The 22,731-nt window shown below is 42.4% G+C and overlaps 1 protein-coding gene across 1 annotated transcript in view; it reads right to left on the bottom strand.

Moving 5' to 3' along the window:
* The window catches only part of MROH1 (maestro heat like repeat family member 1), a 1,587,326-nt gene that overhangs the window by 978,113 nt on the left and 586,482 nt on the right, over positions 1–22,731 (bottom strand). Inside the window, exon 17 of the mRNA XM_053715983.1 lies at positions 1,532–1,639. Within this exon, the coding sequence (XP_053571958.1) occupies positions 1,532–1,639 (108 nt within the window). The remainder of the gene's footprint in view (positions 1–1,531; positions 1,640–22,731) is intronic.

The following is a 22,731-nucleotide window of genomic DNA, read 5'->3' as shown; positions in this document are numbered from 1 at the left end:
ACCTCCTTACTACAGTCACTGATCAATAGCACACATGCTGACCTCCCTACTACAGTCACTGATCAATAGCACACATGCTGACCTCCTTACTACAGTCACTGATCAATAGCACACATGCTGACCTCCCTACTACAGTCACTGATCAATAGCACACATGCTGACCTCCCTACTACAGTCACTGATCAATAGCACACATGCTGACCTCCCTACTACAGTCACTGATCAATAGCACACATGCTGACCTCCCTACTACAGTCACTGATCAATAGCACACATGCTGACCTCCCTACTACAGCCACTGATCAATAGCACACATGCTGACCTCCTTACTACAGTCACTGATCAATAGCACACATGCTGACCTCCTTACTACAGCCACTGATCAGTAGCACACATGCTGACCTCCCTACTACAGCCACTGATCAATAACACACATGCTGACCTCCTTACTACAGCCACTGATCAATAGTACACATGCTTACCTTCCTACTACAGTCACTGATCAATAGCACACATGCTGACCTCCCTACTACAGTCACTGATCAATAGAACACATGCTGACCTCCTTACTGCAGTCACTGATCAATAGCACACATGCTGACCTCCCTACTACAGTCACTGATCAATAGCACACATGCTGGCCTCCCTACTACAGTCACTGATAAATAGCACACATGCTGACCTCCTTACTACAGCCACTGATCAATAGCACACATGCTGACCTCCTTACTACAGCCACTGATCAATAGCACACATGCTGACCTCCCTACTACAGTCACTGATAAATAGCACACATGCTGACCTCCCTACTACAGTCACTGATCAATAGCACACATGCTGACCTCCTTACTACAGCCACTGATCAATAGCACACATGCCTACCTCCTTCCTACGGTCATTGACAAATAGCACACATTGTGACCTCTTTCCTACAGTCACTGACACATAACACATGCTGACCACTTTTCTACAGTCACTGATCCATAGAACACATGCTGACCTTCCACATACAGTCACTGACACATAGCACACAAGCTGACCTCACTCCAACAGTAACTGACAAATAGCACACAAGCTGACCTCACTCCTACAGTCACTGGCACATAACATACATACTGACCTTACTCCTACAGTCACTTACACATACAATGCATTAATTCCTGCCTCCTACAGTCACAGACACATAGCACACATGCTGACCTCACTCAAACAGTCACTGACACATAGCACACAAGCTGACCTCACTCAAACAGTCACTGACAAATAGCACACATGGTGACCTCCCTCCTACAGTCACTGCCACATAGCATACATACTGACCTTACACCTACAGTGACTTACACATACCATGCATTAATTCCTCCCTTCTACAGTTACTGGCACATAGCACACATGCTGACCTCCCTCCAACAGTCACTGGCACATAGCACACACTTCTCTGGCAATTAAGACTTTACACATAGTACAGATACTAAAACACTTCCCATAAAACAAATCAAACACAATTACTTATTTTAGAAAACTTACAAACCTTTTCAAGTGGAAAATTATTGTAGTTAATAAGTTGTCTAGTCATCTCTAGTGATAGCTGACATATCCAGCCATCATCCACCACTGTCTGAAGGGTTTCACAGAGGAACTACAAAAGATAAGCAAAGCAATATCATTAATCATAATACGCTACTCTGATCTCACCAAAAGTGTCTCATGCAGGAAGTACCAGAGCAAAAAGCAGTGCAGAAACAAGCTACAAATCACTTTATTATATGTACGCCTAAATAAATAAAGATGCTCGGACACAAAAACATTCCTAAACTTACAATGTATAAATAGTGCAGGCTTTGTTAATCCAAAGAAAATACAGAATTTATACTTATTGATAAGAGTCCACAGGTGTCCAAAGCATGGCATATATTTCCTGCCACTAGGAGGAGGTCAAGAACCCACATAAGAGCTTTAATCCCTCCCACCTCCTCTCCCCACACAGTTTACGTATAGCCAAGCAGAGGAGACAAATAGAAAAGGTAGGAAAGACAGAAAGCAGGTGCAAATAAGAACTATTGCCCTTGTAGTAAAAATGCAGATGGTCCTGTGGACTCCCCTCATCCTAAAATAATTACATTTAATCGGTAAGTATAAATTCTGTTTTCTTTTGTAAGATGAGGAGAGACAGTAGGTGTCCAACATGTGGGATACAATACCCAAGCTAAGAGTCCATGTTAAAGACGAGTGGGAAAAAATGATGGCAGTTCCTATTTGCCAAACACTGCGGCCTGAAATACTTTCCTGCCAAATGCAGCTTGGAAGAAGTATAAATATCAAAAAGAAAAAATTTAGAAATGGTATGAAGAGAAGACAAAGTTGCTGCCTTGCAAATCTGTTTCAAGGACGCAACATTTTTGAAGGCCCAAGTAGTAGATACAGATCTAGTAAAATGAGCAGTTACTCTTTATGGAGGCGGTTTTCCAGCAACTTAGTAAGCCTTATAAATACTCTGTTTGAACCATGATGCCAAGGCCATCGCTGTAGTCTTTTGACCCTTTCTGGGGACCTAAAAAGTGGACAAACAAGCTAGAAGACTAAAGTCTTTAATAGTCTGAAGATAGAATTCCAAGGCTCTGACTACATCCAAACTGTGAAGTAGGTGTTCCTTATAGTTAGAAGGATTTGGCCACAGAGAAGGAACAACAATGTGCTGAAGACACTTCCCTCGATTGAAAATCATATTTAGTATTTAGTCTGGAGGACCGCTTTATCTTGATGAGAAGATAGGGCAGATAATTCAGGAACTATTCTAGAGGTAGAAATGGGTAGAAGAAAGATAACCTTCCATGACAATAACTTTAAGTCCAAGGAGTGCATAGGTTCAAAGGGGAAACTTTGCAGAACAGAAAGAACCAGATTAAAATTCCAAAGGGGAGAAATGGATGTAATAACAGGGTGAATTTTCACCAAGGATTGGACAAAAGTTTGATCATCAGGTAATTTGGCCAGTTTTTTATGAAACAAAACCGATAAAGTTGAAATCTAACCCTTTAAAGAACTAGCCAATAATCCCTTAACTTAGTCCATCTTGAAGGAACAAAAGAATTTTAGATTCTAAAATATTTCAAAGAGAAACCTCTAGAAGAACACCAAAGTAAATAAGCTTTCCATATCTTATGATCATTTTTCTGCTTAACAGGCTTTCGGGCATGCAGTAGAGATAACAGAATCTGAGAAATCTGTCTTTTAGAACTAGTCATTCAACCTCCACAACCATCAAATTCAAAAGATTTGAGATCCTGATGATACAAGGGTCCTTGAGACAGCAAATCTTAACTTAGCGGTAGAGCCCATGGAGGAAAGAGGACATCTGTATTAGATCTGCATACCAAGTTCTGCGGTGCCATGCCGGGGCTATGAGAATTACAGAAGCCAATTCCTGTTTGATTCTTGCAATGACTCTTAGAAGAAAAACAAACAGACGGCTAGATTTAGAGTTTGGCGTTAGCCGTCAAAAGCAGCGTTAAGGGGTCCTAACGCTGCTTTTTACCGCCCGCTGGTATTTAGAGTCAGGCAGGAAAGGGTCTAACGCTCACTTCCTCACCGCGACTCCAGGCTACCGCAGATCCCTTTACGCAAATTGCGTATCCTATCTTGTCTATGGGATCTGCCTAACGCTGGTATTTGGAGTCCTGGAAGAAGTGAGCGGTGAAGCCTCTACCGATTAGACTCCCTACCGCCAAAAAAAGTCAGTAGTTTAGAGCTTTATGGGCTAACGCCGGAATATAAAGCTCCTAACTACTGTGCTATAAAGTACACTAACACCCATAAACTACCTATGTACCCCTAAACCGAGGCCCCCCCACATCTCAAACACTATAATAAAAATCTTTAACCCCTAATCTGCCGACCGGACACCGCCGCCACCTACATTATACCTATAAACCCCTAATCTGCTGCCCCTAACATCGCCGACCCCTATATTATATTTATTAACCCCTAATCTCCCCCCCCCCAACGTCGCCGCTACCTAACTACACTTATTAACCCCTAATCTGCCGACCGAACCTCGCCGCCATTATAATAAATGTATTAACCCCTAAACCGGCGCACTCCCGCCTTGCAAACACTATAATAAATTGTATTAAACCCTAATCTTCCCTCCCTAACATCACCGCCACCTACCTACAATTATTAACCCATAATCTCCCGCCCGCAACGTCGCCGCTACTATAATAAAGTTATTAACCCCTAAACCTAACTCTAACCCTAACACCCCCCCTAACATAAATATAATTTAAAATAAACGAAATAACATTCTTAAAATTAAATAAATTAATCCTATTTAAAACTACGTACCTATCAAATAAACCCTAAAATAGCTACAATACTAATAGTTACATTGTAGCTATTTTAGGATTTATATTTATTTTACAGGTAACTTTGGATTTATTTTAACTAGATACAATAACTATTAAATAGTTAATAACTGTTTAATAGCTACCTAGTTAAAATAACTACAAAATTACCTGTAAAATAAATCCTAACCTAAGATACAAATACACCTAACACTACACTATCAATAAATTAATTAAATAAATAAACTACGATTAGCTAAACTAAAATACAATTAAATAAACTAATCTATAATACAAAAAAAAACACATAATTTATGTAAGAACTTACCTGATAAATTCATTTATTTCATATTGGCAAGAGTCCATGAGCTAGTGACATATGGGATATACAAACCTACCAGGAGGGGCAAAGTTTCCCAAACCTCAAAATGCCTATAAATACACCCCTCACCACACACACACAATTCAGTTTAACGAATAGCCAAGCAGTGGGGTGATAAAGAAAGGAGTAAAAAGCATCAACAAAGGAAATTTGGAAATAATTGTGCTTTATACAAAAAATCATAACCACCATAAAAAGGGTGGGCCTCATGGACTCTTGCCAATATGAAAGAAATGAATTTATCAGGTAAGTTCGTACATAAATTATGTTTTCTTTCATGTAATTGGCAAGAGTCCATGAGCTAGTGACATATGGGATATCAATACCCAAGATGTGGAGTCTTCCACTCAAGAGTCACTAGAGAGAGAGGGAATAAAAATAAAAACAGCCCTATTCCGCTGAAAAAATTAATCCACAACCCAAAAAAATATGTTTATTTCATTTTTGAAAGAAAAAAACTTAAATCAAAAGCAGAAGAATCAAACTGAAACAGCGGCCTGAAGAACGTAAATCAAAAGCAGAAGAATCAAACTGAAACAGCTGCCTGAAGAACTTTTCTACCAAAAACTGCTTCCGAAGAAGCAAATACATCAAAACGGTAGAATTTAGTAAATGTATGCAAAGAGGACCAAGTCGCCGCTTTGCAAATCTGATCAACTGAAGCTTCATTCTTAAAAGCCCACGAAGTAGAGACTGATCTAGTAGAATGAGCTGTAATTCTCTGAGGCGGGGCCTGACCCGACTCCAAATAAGCTTGATGAATCAAAAGTTTCAACCAAGAAGCCAAGGAAATAGCAAAAGCCTTCTGACCTTTCCTAGGACCAGAAAATAAAACAAATAGACTGGAAGTCTTCCTGAAATCTTAAGTAGCTTCCACATAATATTTCAAAGTTCTTACCACATGCAAAGAATGTAAGGATCTCTCCAAAGAATTCTTAGGATTAGGACATAAGGAAGGGACAATTTCTCTACTAATGTTGTTAGAATTCACAACCTTAGGTAAGAATTGAAAAGAAGTCTGCAAAACTGCCTTATCCTGATGAAAAATCAGAAAAGGAGACTCACAAGAAAGAGCAGATAGCTCAGAAACTCTTCTAGCAGAAGAGATAGCCAAAAGGAACAACACTTTACAAGAAAGTAGTTTAATGTCCAAAGAATGCATAGGCTCAAACGGAGGAGCCTGTAAAGCCTTCAGAACCAAATTAAGACTCCAAGGAGGAGAAATTGATTTAATGACAGGCTTAATACGAACTAAAGCCTGTACAAAACACTGAATATCAGGAAGTATAGCAATCTTTCTGTGAAATAAAACAGAAAGAGCGGAGATTTGATCTTTCAAGGAACTTGCAGACAAACCCTTATCCAAACCATCCTGAAGGAACTGTAAAATTCTAGGAATTCTAAAAGAATGGCAGGAGAATTTATGAGAAGAACACCATGAAATGTAAGTCTTCCAAACTCTGTAATAAATCTTTCTAGAGACAGATTTACGAGCTTGTAACATAGTATTAATCACAGAGTCAGAAAAACCTCTATGACTTAGAACTAAGCGTTCAATTTCCATACCTTCAAATTTAATGATTTGAGATCCTGATGGAAAAACGGACCTTGAGATAGTAGGTCTGGCCGTAACGGAAGTGGCCAAGGCGGGCAACTGGACATCCGAACCAGATCCGCATACCAAAACCTGTGTGGCCATGCTGGAGCCACCAGCAACACAAAAGACTGTTCCATGATGATTTTGGAGATCACTCTTGGAAGGAGAACTAGAGGCGGGAAGATGTAAGCAGGATGATAACACCAAGGAAGTGTCAGTGCATCCACTGCTTCCGCCTGAACATCCCTGGACCTGGACAGGTATCTGGGAAGTTTCTTGTTTAGATGAGAGGCCATGAGATCTATCTCTGGAAGACCCCACATCTGAACAATCTGAGAAAACACATCCGGATGGAGAGACCACTCCCCTGGATGTAATGTCTGGCGGCTGAGATAATCCGCCTGCCAATTGTCTACACCTGGGATATGCACCGCAGAGATTAGACAGGAGCTGGATTCCGCCCAAGCAAGTATCCGAGATACTTCTTTCATAGCTTGGGGACTGTGAGTCCCACCCTGATGATTGACATAAGCCACAGTTGTGATATTGTCTGTCTGAAAACAAATGAATGGTTCTCTCTTTAGCAGAGGCCAAAACTGAAGAGCCCTGAGAATTGCACGGAGTTCTAAAATATTTATTGGTAATCTCGCCTCTTGAGATTTCCAAACCCCTTGTGCTGTCAGAGATCCCCAAACAGCTCCCCAACCTGAAAGACTCGCATCTGTTGAGATTACAGTCCAGGTTGGCCGTACAAAAGAAGCCCCTTGAACCAAACTATGGTGATCTATCCACCATGTCAGAGAGTGTCGTACATTGGGATTCAAGGATATTAATTGTGATATCTTTGTATAATCCCTGCACCATTGATTCAGCATGCAAAGCTGTAGAGGTCTCATGTGAAAACGAGCAAAGGGGATCGCGTCCGATCCTGCAGTCATGAGACCTAAAACTTCCATGCACATAGCCACTGGAGGGAATGACTGAGACTGAAGGTGCCAGCATGCTGCAACCAATTTTAAACGTCTCTTGTCTGTTAGAGACAGAGTCATGGACACTGAATCTATCTGGAAGCCTAAAAAGGTGACCCTTGTCTGAGGAATCAAGAAACTTTTTGGTAAATTGATCTTCCAACCATGTTTCCGAAGAAACAACACTAGTTGATTTGTGTGAGATTCTGCAGTATGTAAAGACTGAGCTAGTACCAAGATATCATCCAAATAAGGAAACACCACAATACCCTGTTCTCTGATTACAGATAATAGGGCACCCAGAACCTTTGAAAAGATCCTTGGAGCTGTTCCTAGGCCAAATGGAAGAGCAACAAATTGGTAATGCTTGTCTAGAAAAGAGAATCTCAGAAACTGATAGTGTTCTGGATGAATCGGAATATGAAGGTATGCATCCTGCAAGTCTATTGTGGACATATAATGTCCTTGCTGAACAAAAGGCAGAATAGTCCTTATAGTCACCATCTTGAAAGTTGGTACTCTTACATAACAATTCAAAATTTTCAGATCCAGAACTGGTCTGAATAAATTTTCTTTCTTTGGTACAATGAATAGGTTTGAATAAAACCCCAAACCTTGGTCCTGAGGAGGAACTGGCATGATTACCCCTGAAGACTCCAGGTCTGAAACCCACTTTAGAAAAGCCTGAGCTTTTACTGGATTTACAGGGATGCGTGAGAGAAAAAATCTCACAGGAGGTCTTACTTTGAATCCTATTCAATACCCTTGAGAGACAATGCTCTGAATCCAATGATTTTGGACAGATTTTATCCAATAATCCTTGAAAAATCTTAATCTGCCCCTTACCAGCTGAGCTGGAATGAGGGACACACCTTCATGCGGACTTAGGGGCAGACTTTCCTAAATGGCTTGGATTTATTCCAATTTGAGGAAGGTTTCCAATTGGAAGCAGAATCCTTGGGAGGAGGATTGAGTTTTTGTTCCTTATTCTGAGGAAAGGAACGAAAACGGTTAGAAGCCTTAGATTTACCCTTAGGTTTTTTTTATCCTGAGGCAGAAAAACTCCTTTTCCTCCAGTGATAGTTGAAATAATAGAATCCAACTGAGAACCAAATAAATTATTACCTTGGAAAGAAAGAGATAGTAATCTAGATTTAGATGTCATATCAGCATTCCAATATTTAAGCCACAAAGCTCTTCTAGCTAATACAGCTAAAGACATGGATCTAACATCAATTTTGATATCAAAAATGGCATCACAAATAAAATGATTAGCATGTTGCAGTAAGCAAGTAATGCTAGATATGTCAGGATCCAATTCTCGTTGCGCTAAATTCTCCAACCAAAAAGTTGAGGCAGCCGCAACATCAGCCAAAGAAATAGCAGGTCTGAGAAGATGACCTGAATATAAATAGGCCTTCCTTAGATAAGATTCAAGCTTCCTATCTAAAGGATCCTTAAAGGAAGTACTATCTTCCATAGGAATAGTGGTACGTTTAGCAAGAGTAGAAATAGCCCCATCAACTTTGGGGATTTTCTCCCAAAACTCTATAGATTTTGCTGGTAAAGGATACAATTTTTTAAACCTTGAGGAAGGAATAAAAGAAGTACCTGGCTTATTCCATTCCCTAGAAAGCATATCAGAAATAGCCTCAGGAATAGGAAAAAACCCTGGGGAAACCACAGGAGGTTTAAAAACAGCATTTAAACGTTTATTAGACTGAACATCAATAGGACTGGTTACCTCAATATCCAAAGTAATTAACACTTCTTTTAATAAAGAACGCATATACTCTATTTTAAATAAATAAGTAGATTTGTCAGTGTCAATGTCTGAGGAAGGATCTTCTGAATCAGATAGATCCTCATCAGAAGAGGATAAATTATTATGTTGCTGGTCATTTGAAATTTCATCAGCTAAATGAGAAGTTTTAAAAGACCTTTTACGTTTATTAGAAGGTGGAAATGCAGATAAAGCCTTCAGAATAAAATCAGAAACAAATTCTTTAAAATTTACAGGTATATCATGTACATTAGAAGTTGAAGGAACTGCAACTGGCAATGTACTATTACTGATGGAAACACTATCTGCATGTAAAAGTTTATCATGACAACTATTACAAATGACATTTGGTAGAATAATTTCTACACTTTTACAACAAATGCACTTAGCTTTGGTAGACCCGATATCAGGCAGCAATGTTCCAGCAGAAACCTCTGAGACAGGATCAGATTGGGACATCTTGCTCAATGTAAGAGAAAAACAACATATAAAGCAAAATTATCTATTTCCTTATATGACAGTTTCAGGAATGGGAAAAAATGCAAAAGCATATAGGCCTCTGATAGAGAAAAAAGCAAGAGGCAAACATAAATGGGGTATTGAAATAATGAAAAAAAAATTGGCGCCAAGTATGATGCACAACGTAACGTAAACTTTTTGACGCACCCGCGGGCCTAATACCCGCAATAGCAAGAAGTAGTCAATTGAAAAAAAGTCTAAACCCCAGGTAAGAAATACATTTCTTAAAATGTTTAAATTCCCCAAATATGAAACTGACAGTCTGCTGAAGGAAATGCATGAACCTGACTCATGGCAAATATAAGTACAATACATATATTTATAACTTTATATAAATGCATAAAGTGCCAAACCATAGCTGAGGTGTAATAAAGTAATGAAGTAATAAAAAACATACTTACCGAGTGACTTCCGCTGGGCGGGCCTGAGAAACGGCAGCAATAGGAGAGAGCTCCGTGTCCAAAGGAGCTTAAAAACCTATCTGACCGTTCTCCTGAGGGGCCCCACGCAGATGTCTTGTTGGGCAATCACCCCTAAGCCACCCCAACTGTCTTAGCAGCGTGAAGGGTACATTACATCAACCCTTGTCCCCGGAGGGATAGAAGACGCAAGATCGTTATTACCCGGCGCCATCTTGGAAAGCAATAAGGTGCCTACTTCTGGAGCCCGTGGTACCCTTACCGTTCACAAGAGCCTTGCGGGCTTTGAAGTCACAGGAGATTACGCCCATCTATGTGGGGAGATTGGAGAAGAGCCGCACTACTGACAGCAGCATTAGCACCTGACATCTGTGCAGCCGCCACCCTAGCTGACAGTAAGTGCTGCGACTGTGTCTGTGCACAAGAAGTGCTTGACTTTATTTTCGCCCTGCATTCCCGGCCCCCTTGCCCCCTCAATTGCCATCTTACCTACCGCACTGTAAACCACTACGAGGAGGCTCCAGCCTGCAGACCCTGAAAGGGACTTTACCCGCTTACTGCCTGAGGGGCGAGAGGAGGGCGAGGGAGAGGTGAGGCTGGAGCGCAGGAGCTGGACCTAGAATCCTGTTAACCCTCTAAGGATAGAGACATTTGGGTACAGAAGGAAAGAATCTCCCAGGGGATTAAGGGTCCCAGATATATCCAGGTTTAAAGCTGCGGATGTGTTCGTTGGGTCACTATTTGAGGCACAATACTCTATTACTGTTTCCCTCAATACACGTGGTGTGCATCAACAACTTTGCATACTGAATTGGTGGGCCTGGAACCCTCATATCTCTAGCATCTATTTGCCTAACCACACATGAACTTTCTTCACTACTAAGTGCTCTGGGAAATAAAGCTGCATGTTTGCACGTAGACAACTCAGTTTGTGCAGAGTTTCATAGTTCACCCACTCTACTGCCCCACATGAAAGTGGATAAATATTTCAAAGTCTCTGCCACACAGGCTATACCCTTCATGGCGGGCAAACAAAAACAGGCAGAAAGAAAGCAAAAACAGGCTCAAGAACCACAGCTGGAGACGCTTGCGCCACCGGATGGGCACCCAACGTTAGATACCCCACAATCCCTGCTACATGATTTAAAAGCGTTTTTTTCTTCCCAAAATGGAATCTTTACAGGCGGGCATGGACAATCTCACTTTGGAGATTAGGCAATATTCCACATGCCTGCAACATGCAGAACAGAGAATCTCAGATGTTGAAGATACCCAGCATTCCTCTTCTGTTACTATCTTACGATTGGAGCGCCAGAATTCTGCACTTCAAGAAAAGCTTGATGATCTCGAGAACCGCTCTCGCCGCAATAACCTGCGGGTTGTGGGAGTGCCTGAGTCAATCAAAAATAAAGACCTTCTTGAGTTTACAGCCCTAACATTACCCAAACTACTGCAATTGGACCCAGACACCCTTCCGCTTGATGTGGAGAGGGCTCACAGAATAGGCCCTGAGCCTCTGCCTGTTAGATCTAATCAACGCCCAAGACAAGTAATCTTCAAACTGCTGTGCTACCAGGAAAAATTAGCTGTTCTCAAAGCCTACAGAGCCAAGTTAGACCTCAGCATTGAGGGACACAAGTTATTAATCTTCCAGGACTTTTCTGCTGAAGTGTCGAGGAAGAGGAAGGAATTTGCACCACTGTGTTCTAAATTGCATTCGCAGGGAAGGCAAGCCTCGCTTTTGTACCCAGCTAAGCTGCGGCTTATGACCCCAGGGGGTCCTAAGCTTTTCACCACACCTCAACAGCTGCAAGATCATCTAGATGCTGAGAACAAAGATGGAGACACTTGAACAGCCCCGGCCTGACCTGTCTTGGTTATGTTATTTAATTATGTTTCACTTCAAAGAAACTTTGATTCTTCACTTTAAGTGTGCCTTACATGGTGATATCCAAAGGCTGATGCGGAAAGGCCCTGATGTGGGGTTCCTCTCCGGTTTCTCCACACGTGGTCTGTGTAGTATGGTCTACATCGCTATAAACACCTGCCTGGGTGGTGTTTTTTTTTTCCTGTTTGGTTTGTTCTATTGTGTCTTGTGTTTTATTCTAGGTCCTGGTGAAAGCCTGCAAGAGCCATCTGGACTACAATGTTTGAAATGTAACTTTGGTGTTTGCCTTGTGGGGGAGTGTGGTAGCAATCAAGTGATTCTGGGCTTTGTTCTCCTAACTACCCTGTTTACATTGGGTGTGAGGGGTGTAAAACATCTTCTGCATGTCCTCAAGAAATATCAACTTCCCCACCTAGCCGCTGAGCACACTCCCATATCTCACACCATACAGTGCTTATGCGCAGCTTACATACCTCGTTTTCTCATAGAAGGGCTGATAATTGCGCTACTCCCTTGCAGAACCCTGTGGGCCCATATACTTCCCCGACTAATATTCTTGTGTAGTTTTGAGTTTTCTTCCCTGGTGGCGATAGTCTTCGGCCCAAGTAGTTTGCCCGCTGCTTGGCCTGTGCTTCTTGTGTCCCTGACTCCTTTTTCAAATGTCTCTCAGACCACCTTAAATAGCGCTGTATGTAATTTCTCTAAAGTTTTAACACAAGTGCTACTGCTGTATGTGGGGCGGGACGGGCTGTTAGCATATGAGGGGGATCTATTTGTTTGCTTTGTGAAACTACTGGGGTCCATGACTATGAATGTGCCTTTAATTATGTTCTTTTTTTTTTCTGGCCCTACTCTCAGACCTTTCCCGGTGCCTACCTGGTCTCGCCCCCCATGGACACGAACTACTGGAGAATGTTTCCTGGCTGTCCCTTGCTGGTGAGTCAACCCTCAGTCTTTCATCTCCTCACACTCCTATCCACACATCACCTATGTGCTTCTTATTTCATTAGTTGGGGCCATGTTCTATTACCTAGCCTTACGCACTTTTGTCTCAATCCTAAAGCTGCTGTATGGCTGTAAGCCTTAGGTTTACCTCCTGAAACGTTGGGGGCCTTACGTCCCCGGCAAAAAGGAGCATGATTCTGCAGCAGCTTAGGAACCTACATACTGACATAGCGCTGCTCCAGGAAACAAAACTAACTGCGGAGGAACACGAGAAACTTAAGGCTCGCTGGGTAGGCCACATTTTGTATTCCCGCACTGAGGGCAGAAAGAGAGGAGTAGCTATTCTGGTAAAGAAGGGCCTCTCTGTGTCTTTCTCGCAGGTAGACATAGATAGAGATGGGAGATATATTCTGGCCGCCCTGAGGGTGGGGAAGATGGAGTATACCTTATGCAATGTCTATGGCCCCAACGAAATATGCCCCCCCTTTTGGTCGTCTCTACTGGCTAAACTGGCTGCTTATACTGCTCCTATTATCCTTGGGGGGGATAACAACTTGGCCCAGGCTCTCCCTCTGGACAGATTCAAGGACCCTACTTTAGCTAGCTCTTCAAAACACTCACACACAAGATTCAAAAGGGAGGTATCATTGATAAATAACTTAAAATCCACATTAGGACTTGTAGATGTGTGGAGAGTTAGGAACCCATTGGAGAGAGACTACACATGTCTGTCCAAGATGCACAGTACTCTCTCAAGGATAGATTATTTTCTTTCCTCCTCTGAAATAACGTCTCAAATTTACCACCCAACCATTGAGCGCATAATAATATCAGACCACGCCCCAATCCATTTCACACTCCAACCCACACGCATTAAACCCCCGAACAGGACTTGGAGATTTCCCTCTTACTTAAATAATGACATAAATTTCCGGCAACATCTTAGGACTGAGTGGGCACACTACGCGTCCGATAATGAGCAGCATCGTAATAACCCAAACCTGTTCTGGCATGCCTCCAAACCAGTTATGAGGGGGATCATTACTTCCTTTACAGCACACCACAATAAAAAAATTGCAAGAATTGATGAGGCATGCCTAGCAAATTTTACTGAGGCATATAATGGATACCTCTCCAATCCTACCCCCACCTCAAAACAAAAATATTACGATCTTAAGCTAGCTAGAGACACGTATCTAACCCAAAAAAACAATAACTTTGACTTACACAGACAGGGGCGATATTTTAGGCACGGTAACAAATCAGGTAAACTACTTGCAAATCTAGTTAAGCTGTCTACCCCTAAATCACATATATTGGCCATAAAATCCCAATCTCGCCTAACTTCGAATAATAAAGAAATAATGTCAGAGTTCGTCAAATACTACACCTCCTTATACACAAGTCAGGAGATCAGTCTAGAGGCTAAGCAACACTTTTGGAACACCACATGTATCCCTACCCTCTCGGAGGAGCAGAGCTCCTTGCTTAGCGCCAATATCCTCCCCCAGGAGGTAATTAAAGCTGTAAACAGAACCAAGCTTGGAAAAGCGGCGGGCCCTGATGGGCTTCCCGCAGAATATTATAGACTCCTAGTAAGTGAGGTTGCCCCTGCCTTGTACTCTTTGTTCACAGCATATTTGGAAGGCTCTTCTCCAATTGATACCAGATTTACAGAGGCGAATATCTGTCTTATCCCTAAGCCGGATAAGGATCCCACAGACACCTCTTCCTATCGTCCAATTTCGTTACTAAACGGAGACTATAAATTGTTAACCAAAATCTTAGCTGACAGGCTAGTGCAGATCCTTCCTTCACTTATACATACAGATCAAACCGGGTTCATCAAAGGCAGATCATCTGTGATCAATATTAGGAAAACCCTGGCAATCATCTCCCATTATTGGTATAACTCCCAATCCACTAACCCTGTAGATTTACAAGATGCCTGTCTCTTAGCCCTCGATGCTGAGAAAGCGTTCGATAGGATAGAATGAGACCATTTACATACGTCATTGGAAAAATTTGGCCTCTCGGGCAATTTTGCAACTTTTCTGAACCGATTATATACAGCCCCCAAGGCATCTTTGATAATTAATGGCGAACTCTCCCACTCATTTGTGTTGCAAAGGGGTATGAGGCAGGGGTGCCCACTTTCCCCCCTATTGTTTGACCTAGCTATAGAGCCCCTCGCTTGTCACATCCGCCAAAAATGTGACGGGTTAGACATCCTGGACCATAAACAACATCTTTCCCTATATGCAGATGACCTGCTTCTATTTATAGGCAACCCTGCGGTCAATTTGACACCTCTTTTGAATATGATTGAAAATTTTGGTACCTTCACAGGGTATAAAATAAATATTAATAAATTGGAGGTGCTCTGGTTACAAAACACTCCTCTGACAAACACGGCACTTAGAACAACTGACGGTTTTATTTAAGTACCTAGGCATCCAAATACATATGAATCCCAATAAATTATACCACTTAAATCTGACAGACACTATACGCAATATAAAACTTTTGCTTTCGGGCTGGCATAATTTACCCCTATCACTCACAGGACGAATCCACCTCTTTAAAATGGTGGCGCTGCCCAAACTCCTGTACCCTCTGCAGATGCTACCTCTGCTTCTCACCCAACAAGATACCAAGTCTCTACAGTCCGCGTTGGGTCAATTTATTTGGATAGGGAGGAAACATAGGATAGGGAGGGATTGTCTGGTCATGCCCTCGGAGAAGGGGGGACTTCGTCTCCCAAATATAGCATGGTACAACTGGGCTACCCTAGCCAAACTAGTCTTAGACTGGCTGGTCGGTAATAATCAATTTACTGTCCCCACGCTAGAAACTAACTTTGTCAAACCAATGGCCCTGGCCTTTATGCCGCATGCGACTTTCACCTCATTACCAGCACATTTACAGCGCCACGTATTGTATAGGGATCCGCTTAGGGCCTGGGCCAAGTTGTGCAAGATATGGGGGATAGACAAATCTGTGAGTAAATATCTGCCACTTCAGGGTAACCTGAATTTCCTACCCGGATACACTACTAAAGCATTCCAGGTATAGCAGGCCCATAATCTTTCTTCGATCAAACAGCTTTTTAATCCTTTAACACTGGAGATTGTCCCATTCCAAGATTTAAAGGAGAGGTTTGACCTCCCGAGCTCCCACAGCTTTGCGTATTTTCAGAGTAGGCACTATATCTCTAAATTAAAGGCAGAGGGGCGTCTCCCCAAAGAACCCACTAATATCGACACTTTATGTGCACTGGCAAGGCAAGGATCTTATAAAATCACACACACCTACTGCTCCATTCTTAGACATTTTGAGGGCACTGCAATACGCAGACTTATGGCGAAATGGGATGGCTTCGAGGGCATATTGATAGATGAGAGGCTTATCTGCGACAGTTTGGAAAAAATACAGGCAGTTACTGTTTCGGCAAACTTAAGGGAGGCACACCTAAAATTCATTCAGCAAGCCTACATTACCCCACGTCTTCGCTCTAAATGGATCGCTGAGGCTAGGGATATCTGCCCTAAGTGTAGTTATGGCTCTCCTGACTGGTTGCACCTAATATGGAACTGTCCTAAGCTTAGGGGCTTCTGGCTCAAGGTATCGTACTGGCTTACGAAAGTAACAAAGACCCAGGTTGTACTCTCAGCCCAACACATAATTTTCCTAATCCCTGCCGATGTCTCCCACCCTTTTGATAACTTTGTATCGTTGGTTATCGTGTTGACAAAACAAGTTATATTGGCAGGATGGGCAGGGGAGAAATCTCCTTCCCTTCAAAAGCTGCTTAGAGGTATACATAAGCAAATGCTAATTGAACAAGCAGATGTAAAGGGCGATCCGGAGAAGCGGATAAAGCATTTCATATCTAAATGGGATGTTTATCTTTTATACTTACCTGAGTCAGTTAGAGAAAGAGTCATACACCCATTTAAAAATAGTCTCTTCATCCTAAGCGAGAATCTCAAAGGCAGATGGTCTTTCCCATCAGCCCAAGAATAATTATTAAGCCTATACTAGGTACATATAATCTTGTTTGCTTTGGGGACTTCCTTAGTGGTGCCACTTCTTGCTATCACTTTCTTTCCCCTTCTTTGTTCCTCCCTTGTGCCCATGGGGGGCGACCTTGGCCGGGGGGCCCTGGGTAAGTAAGTTATTATTGTATGTTAAGGTTTATGTTGTAATGTTATGTTGTTTTGTCATATATAAGAAAATGTGAGTCCAGGTTCTTACGTGGTGTAGTCGTGTAAATCATTGAGGATGTGTCTAGACAAAGACTATTATTTGTATCTTTTCATTGGCATTTTTCACGTGGTTTATCACCATGTATGTACTGGATTCTAATTACAAATAAAGTTATTAAAAAAAAACAAAAAAACAACATACTTACCAAAAGACACCCATCCACATATAGCAGATAGCCAAACCAGTACTAAAACAGTTATTAGTAGAGGTAATGGTAAATTGAGAGTATATCGTCGATCTGAAAAGGGAGGTAGGAGATAAATCTCTACGACCGATAACAGAGAACCTATGAAATAGACCCCCGTTAGGGAAATCATCGTATTCAAATAAGTGATACTCCCTTCACGTCCCTCTGACATTCGCTGTACTCTGAGAGGAATCGGGTTTCAACAATGCTGAGAAGCGCATATCAACGTAGAAATCTTAGCACAAACTTACTTCACCACCTCCATAGGAGGCAAAGTTTGTAAAACTGAATTGTAGGTGTGGTGAGGGGTGTATTTATAGGCATTTTGAGGTTTGGGAAACTTTGCCCCTCCTGGTAGGATTGTATATCCCATATGTCACTAGCTCATGGACTCTTGCCAATTAAATGAAAGAAACACTAAATTACAAAAAATAAAAAATAAATTACAAGAAGGTTAAACTAATTACACCTAATCTAAGCCCCCTAATAAAATAAAAAAGCCACCCAAAATAAAAAAATGCCCTACCCTATCCTAAATTACAAAAGTAATCAGCTCTTTTACCAGCCCTTAAAAGGGCTTTTTGTGGGGCATTGCCCCAAAGTAATCAGCTCTTTTACCTGAAAATAAAAAAACAATACCCCCCCAACATTACAAACCACCACCCACATACCCCTACTCTAACCCACCCAAAGCCCCCTTAAAAAAACCTATCGCTAACCCCCTGAAGATCATCCTACCTTGAGTAGTCTTCACCCAGCCGAGCCGATTTCTTCATCCAAGGTGCGCAGAGGAGGTCCTTCATCCGGGAGAAGTCTTCATCCAAGCGGGGCAAGAAGATGTCCTTCATCTGGTAGAAGTGTTCATCCAGGCGGCGTCTTCAATCTTCATCCATCCGGAGCGGAGCCATCTTCAAAGGAGCCGATGCAGAGCCATCCTCTACAACCGACGACTTCCCGACGAATGAAGGTTCCTTTAAGGGACGTCATCCAAGATGGCGTCCCTTCAATTCCGATTGGCTGATAGGATTCTATCAGCCAATCGGAATTAAGGTGGAAAAAATCTGATTGGCTGAATCAGTCAATCAGATTTTTTCTACCTAAATTCCGATTAAGATTAGGGGTTAATAAGTGTAAGGTTAGGGGTGTTTAGACTCGGGGTTCATGTTAGGGTGTTAAGTGTAGACTTAGAAAGTGTTTCCCCATAGGTAACAATGGGGCTGCGTTAGGAGCTGAACGCTGCTTTTTTGCAGGGTTTTTTTCCAGCCCAAACTGCCCCATTGTTTCCTATGGGGATATCGTGCACGAGCACGTTTTTCCAGCTTACCGCTACCGTAAGCAAAGATGGTATCAAGGGTTGAAGTGGAGCTAAATTCATTTCTCTTGTGATGTATCGAGTCCACGGATTCATCCATTACTTGTGGGATATTCTCCTTCCCAACAGGAAGTGGCAAAGAGAGCACCCACAGCAGAGCTGCCTATATAGCTCCCCCCTTAACTCCACCCCCCAGTCATTCGACCGAAGGCTAGGAAGAAAAAGGAGAAACCATAGGGTGCAGTGGTGACTAAAAGTTTCAAAAATAAAAATACAAATGCCTGTCCTAGAAAAAACAGGGCGGGCCGTGGACTCGATACATCACAAGAGAAATGAATTTATCAGGTAAGCATAAATTATGTTTTCTCTTGTAAGATGTATCGAGACCACAGATTCATCCATTACTTGTGGGATACCAATACCAAAGCTTTAGGACACGGATGAAGGGAGGGTCAAGACAGGGACCTTTAAACAGAAAGCACCACTGCTTGAAGAACCTTTCTCCCAAAAATAGCCTCCGAAGAAGCAAAAGTATCAAATTAGGAAAATTTGGAAAAAGTATGAAGCGAAGACCAAGTCGCCGCCTTACAAATCTGTTCAACAGACGCGTCATTTTTAAAAACCCATGTGGAAGCCACAGCTCTAGTAAAATGAGCAGTAATTCTTTCAGGAGGCTGCTGTCCAGCAGTCTCATAAGCCAAACGGATGATGCTTCTCAGCCAAAAAGAAAGAGAGGTAGCCGTAGCCCTTTGACCTTTCCGTTTACCAGAATAAACAACAAACAATGAAGATGTCTGACGGAAATCTTTGGTTGCTTGTAAGTAGAATTTTAAAGCACGAACCACATCAAGATTATGCAATAAACGTTCCTCTTTTGATGAAGGATTAGGACACAAAGAAGGAACAACAATCTCTTGATTGATATTCTTAATAAAAACAAAACTTTACAAGATAAAAGCTTAATATCTATGGAATGCATGGATTCAAAAGGAACCCCTTGAAGAACCTTAAGAACTAAATTTAAGCTCCAAGGCGGAGCAACCGATTTAAATACAGGCTTAATTCTGACCAAAGTCTGACTAAATGCTCAAACGTCTGGGACATCTGCCAGACGTTTGTGTAGTAAAATAGACAAAGCAGAGATTTGTCCCTTTAGAAAACTAGCTGATAATCCCTTCTCCAAACCCTCTTGGAGAAAAGACAAAACTCTAGGAATCCTAACCTTACTCCAAGAGTAACCTTTGGATTAACACCAATAAAGATATTTGCTCCAAATCTTATGATAGATCTTCCTGGTGACAGGCTTTCTAGCCTGAATCAGGGTATCAATGACTGACTCATATAAACCACGCTTTGCTAAAATCAAGCGTTCAATTTCCAAGCAGTCAGGCGCAGAGAAATTAGATTTGGATGCGAGAACGGACCCCGGATTAGAAGGTCCCGCCTCATTGGCAGAGTCCACGGTGGAACCGAGGACATGTCCACGTGGCCACGCAGGAGCTATCAGGATCACCGAAGCTCTCTCCTGCTTGATTCTGGCAACCAGACGTGGGAGGAGAGGAAACAGTGGGAATACATAAGCCAGATTGAAAAACCAAGGGACTGCTAGAACATCTATCAGCACCGCCTTGGGATCCCGAGACCTGGACCCGTAATGAGGAAGTTTGGCATTCTGACGGGACGCCATCAGATCCAAATCTGGCGTGCCCCATAGCTGAATTAGCTGGGCAAACACCTTCGGATGAAGTTCCCACTCCCCCGGATGAAAAGTCTGACGACTCAGGAAATCCGCCTCCCAGTTCTCTACTCCTGGTATGTGGATCGCTGATAGATGGCAAGAGTGATCCTCTGCCCATCAAATTATTTTGGTAACTTCCATCATCGCTAGAGAACTCTTTGCTCCTCCCTGATGATTGATATAAGCTACAGTAGTGATGTTGTCCAACTGAAACCTGATGAATTTGGCCGCAGCAAGCTGAAGCGTATTGAAAATCGCTCTCAGTTCCAGAATGTTTATCGGAAGAATCGATTCCTCCCGAGACCATAAACCCTGAGCTTTCAGGGAGTTCCAGACTGCACCCCAGCCTAACAGGCTGGCATCTAACGTTACTATGAGCCACTCTGGCCTGTGACAACACATTCCTTAAGACAGGTGGTCCTGAGGCAACCACCAGAGAAGAGAATCTCTGGTCTCCTGGTCCAGATGCAGTTGAGGAGAAAAATCTGCATAATCCCCATTCCACTGTTTGAGCATGCTTAGTTGCAGTGGTCTGAGATGTAGGCGGGCAAAATGAACTATGTCCATTGCCGCTACCATGAGACCGATTACTTCCATACACTGAGCCACTGATGGCCGAGGAATGGAATGAAGAGCTCGGCAAGTGGTTAAGATCTTCGATTTTCTGACCTCCGTCAGAAATTTTTTCATTTACACCGAGTCTATCAGAGTTCCCAGAAGGAAACTTTTGTTTGAGGGAAGAGAGAACTCTTCCTTATGTACACCTTCCACCCGTGAGATCTCAGAAAAGCCAACGCGGTGTCCGTATCAGATTTGGCCAGCTGGAAAGTTGACTCCTGAATTAAGATGTCGTCCAGATAAGGCGCCACTGCTATGCCCCGTGGACGAAGAACCGCCAGAAGGGACCCTAGCACCTTGGTGAAAATTCTGGGAGCCATGGCCAACCCAAAGGGAAGGGCCACAAACTGGTAATGCCTGTTTAGAAAGGCAAATCTTAGAAATTAATGATGATCTCTGTGAATAGGGATGTGTAGATAAGCATCCTTTAAATCCACGGTAGTCATATATTGACCTTCGTGGATCAGAGGAAGAATAGTCCGAATGGTCTCCATCTTGAAAGATGTAACTTTGAGGAACTTGTTTAGAATCTTGAGATCCAAGATTGGTCTGAAAATTCCCTCTTTTTTGGGAACCGCAAACAGGTTTGAGTAAAATCCTAGCCCCTGCTCCTCTCTTGGGACTGGGCGGATCACCCCCATGGTATATAGGTCTTCTACACAGCGTAAGAACGCCTCTCTCTTTGTCTGGTTTGCAGACAATCGAGAAATGTGAAATCTCCCCCTTGGAAGGGAGTCCTATCCCTGGGACACAATTATTAAAGCCCAGGGATCGTGAACATCTCTTGCCCAAGCCTGAGCAAAGAGAGAGAGTCTGCCCCCTACTAGATCCGGTCCTGGATCGGGGGCAACCCCTTCATGCTGTCTTGGTGGCAGCAGCGGACTTCTTGGGCTGTTTACCCTTGTTCCAAGTCTGGTTAGGTCTCCAGACTGACTTGGATTGTGCAAAATTTCCCTCCTGCTTTGAAGTAGAGGCAGTTGAAAACGGGACCACTTTTAAAGTTCCGAAAGGAACGAAACTTATTTTGATTAGCCCTTGTCTTAATTGATCTATCCTGAGGAAGGGCATGACCCTTCCCTCCAGTGATGTCTAAAACAATCTCTTTCAGTTCAGGCCCGAAAAGGGTCTTTCCTTTGAAAGAGATGTTCAAAAGCTTAGATTTAGATGACACATCAGCACACCAGGATTTAAGCCATAACACCCTGTGTGCTAAAATGGCAAGACCTGAACTTTTTGCCACTAATTTAGCCAGTTGAAATGCGGCATCTGTAATAAAAAGAATTAGCCAACTTAAGAGCCTTAATTCTATCCAAAATCTCTTCTAAAGGAGTCTCCATCTGAAGAGCCTCTTCTAGAGCCTCAAACCAGAAAGCAGCTGCATTAGTTACAGGAACGATGCAAGCAATAGGTTGAAGAGAAAAACCTTGTTGAACAAAAATTGTCTTCAGAAGACCCTCTAATTTTTTATCCATAGGATCTTTGAAAGCACAACTGTCCTCAATAGGTATAGTTGTACGCTTAGACAGAGTAGAAATAGCTCCCTCCACCTTAGGAACAGTCTGCCATGAGTCCCGCAAGGTGTCAGATATAGGAAACATTTTCTTAAAAACAGGAGGGGGAGAGAACTGAATACCTGGTTTATCCCACTCCTTAGCAATAATATTTACAATCCTCTTAGGGACTTGAAAAACATCAGTGTAAACAGGAACCTCTAAATACTTATCCATTTTACACAATTTCTCTGGAACTACTATAGGGTCACA

Source organism: Bombina bombina, chromosome 5, assembly GCF_027579735.1.
Source record: "Bombina bombina isolate aBomBom1 chromosome 5, aBomBom1.pri, whole genome shotgun sequence".
NCBI classification, from domain to species: domain Eukaryota; kingdom Metazoa; phylum Chordata; class Amphibia; order Anura; family Bombinatoridae; genus Bombina; species Bombina bombina.
Note: the sequence above shows the minus strand (reverse complement) of the source record. Positions and strands in the feature narration are given on the sequence as shown.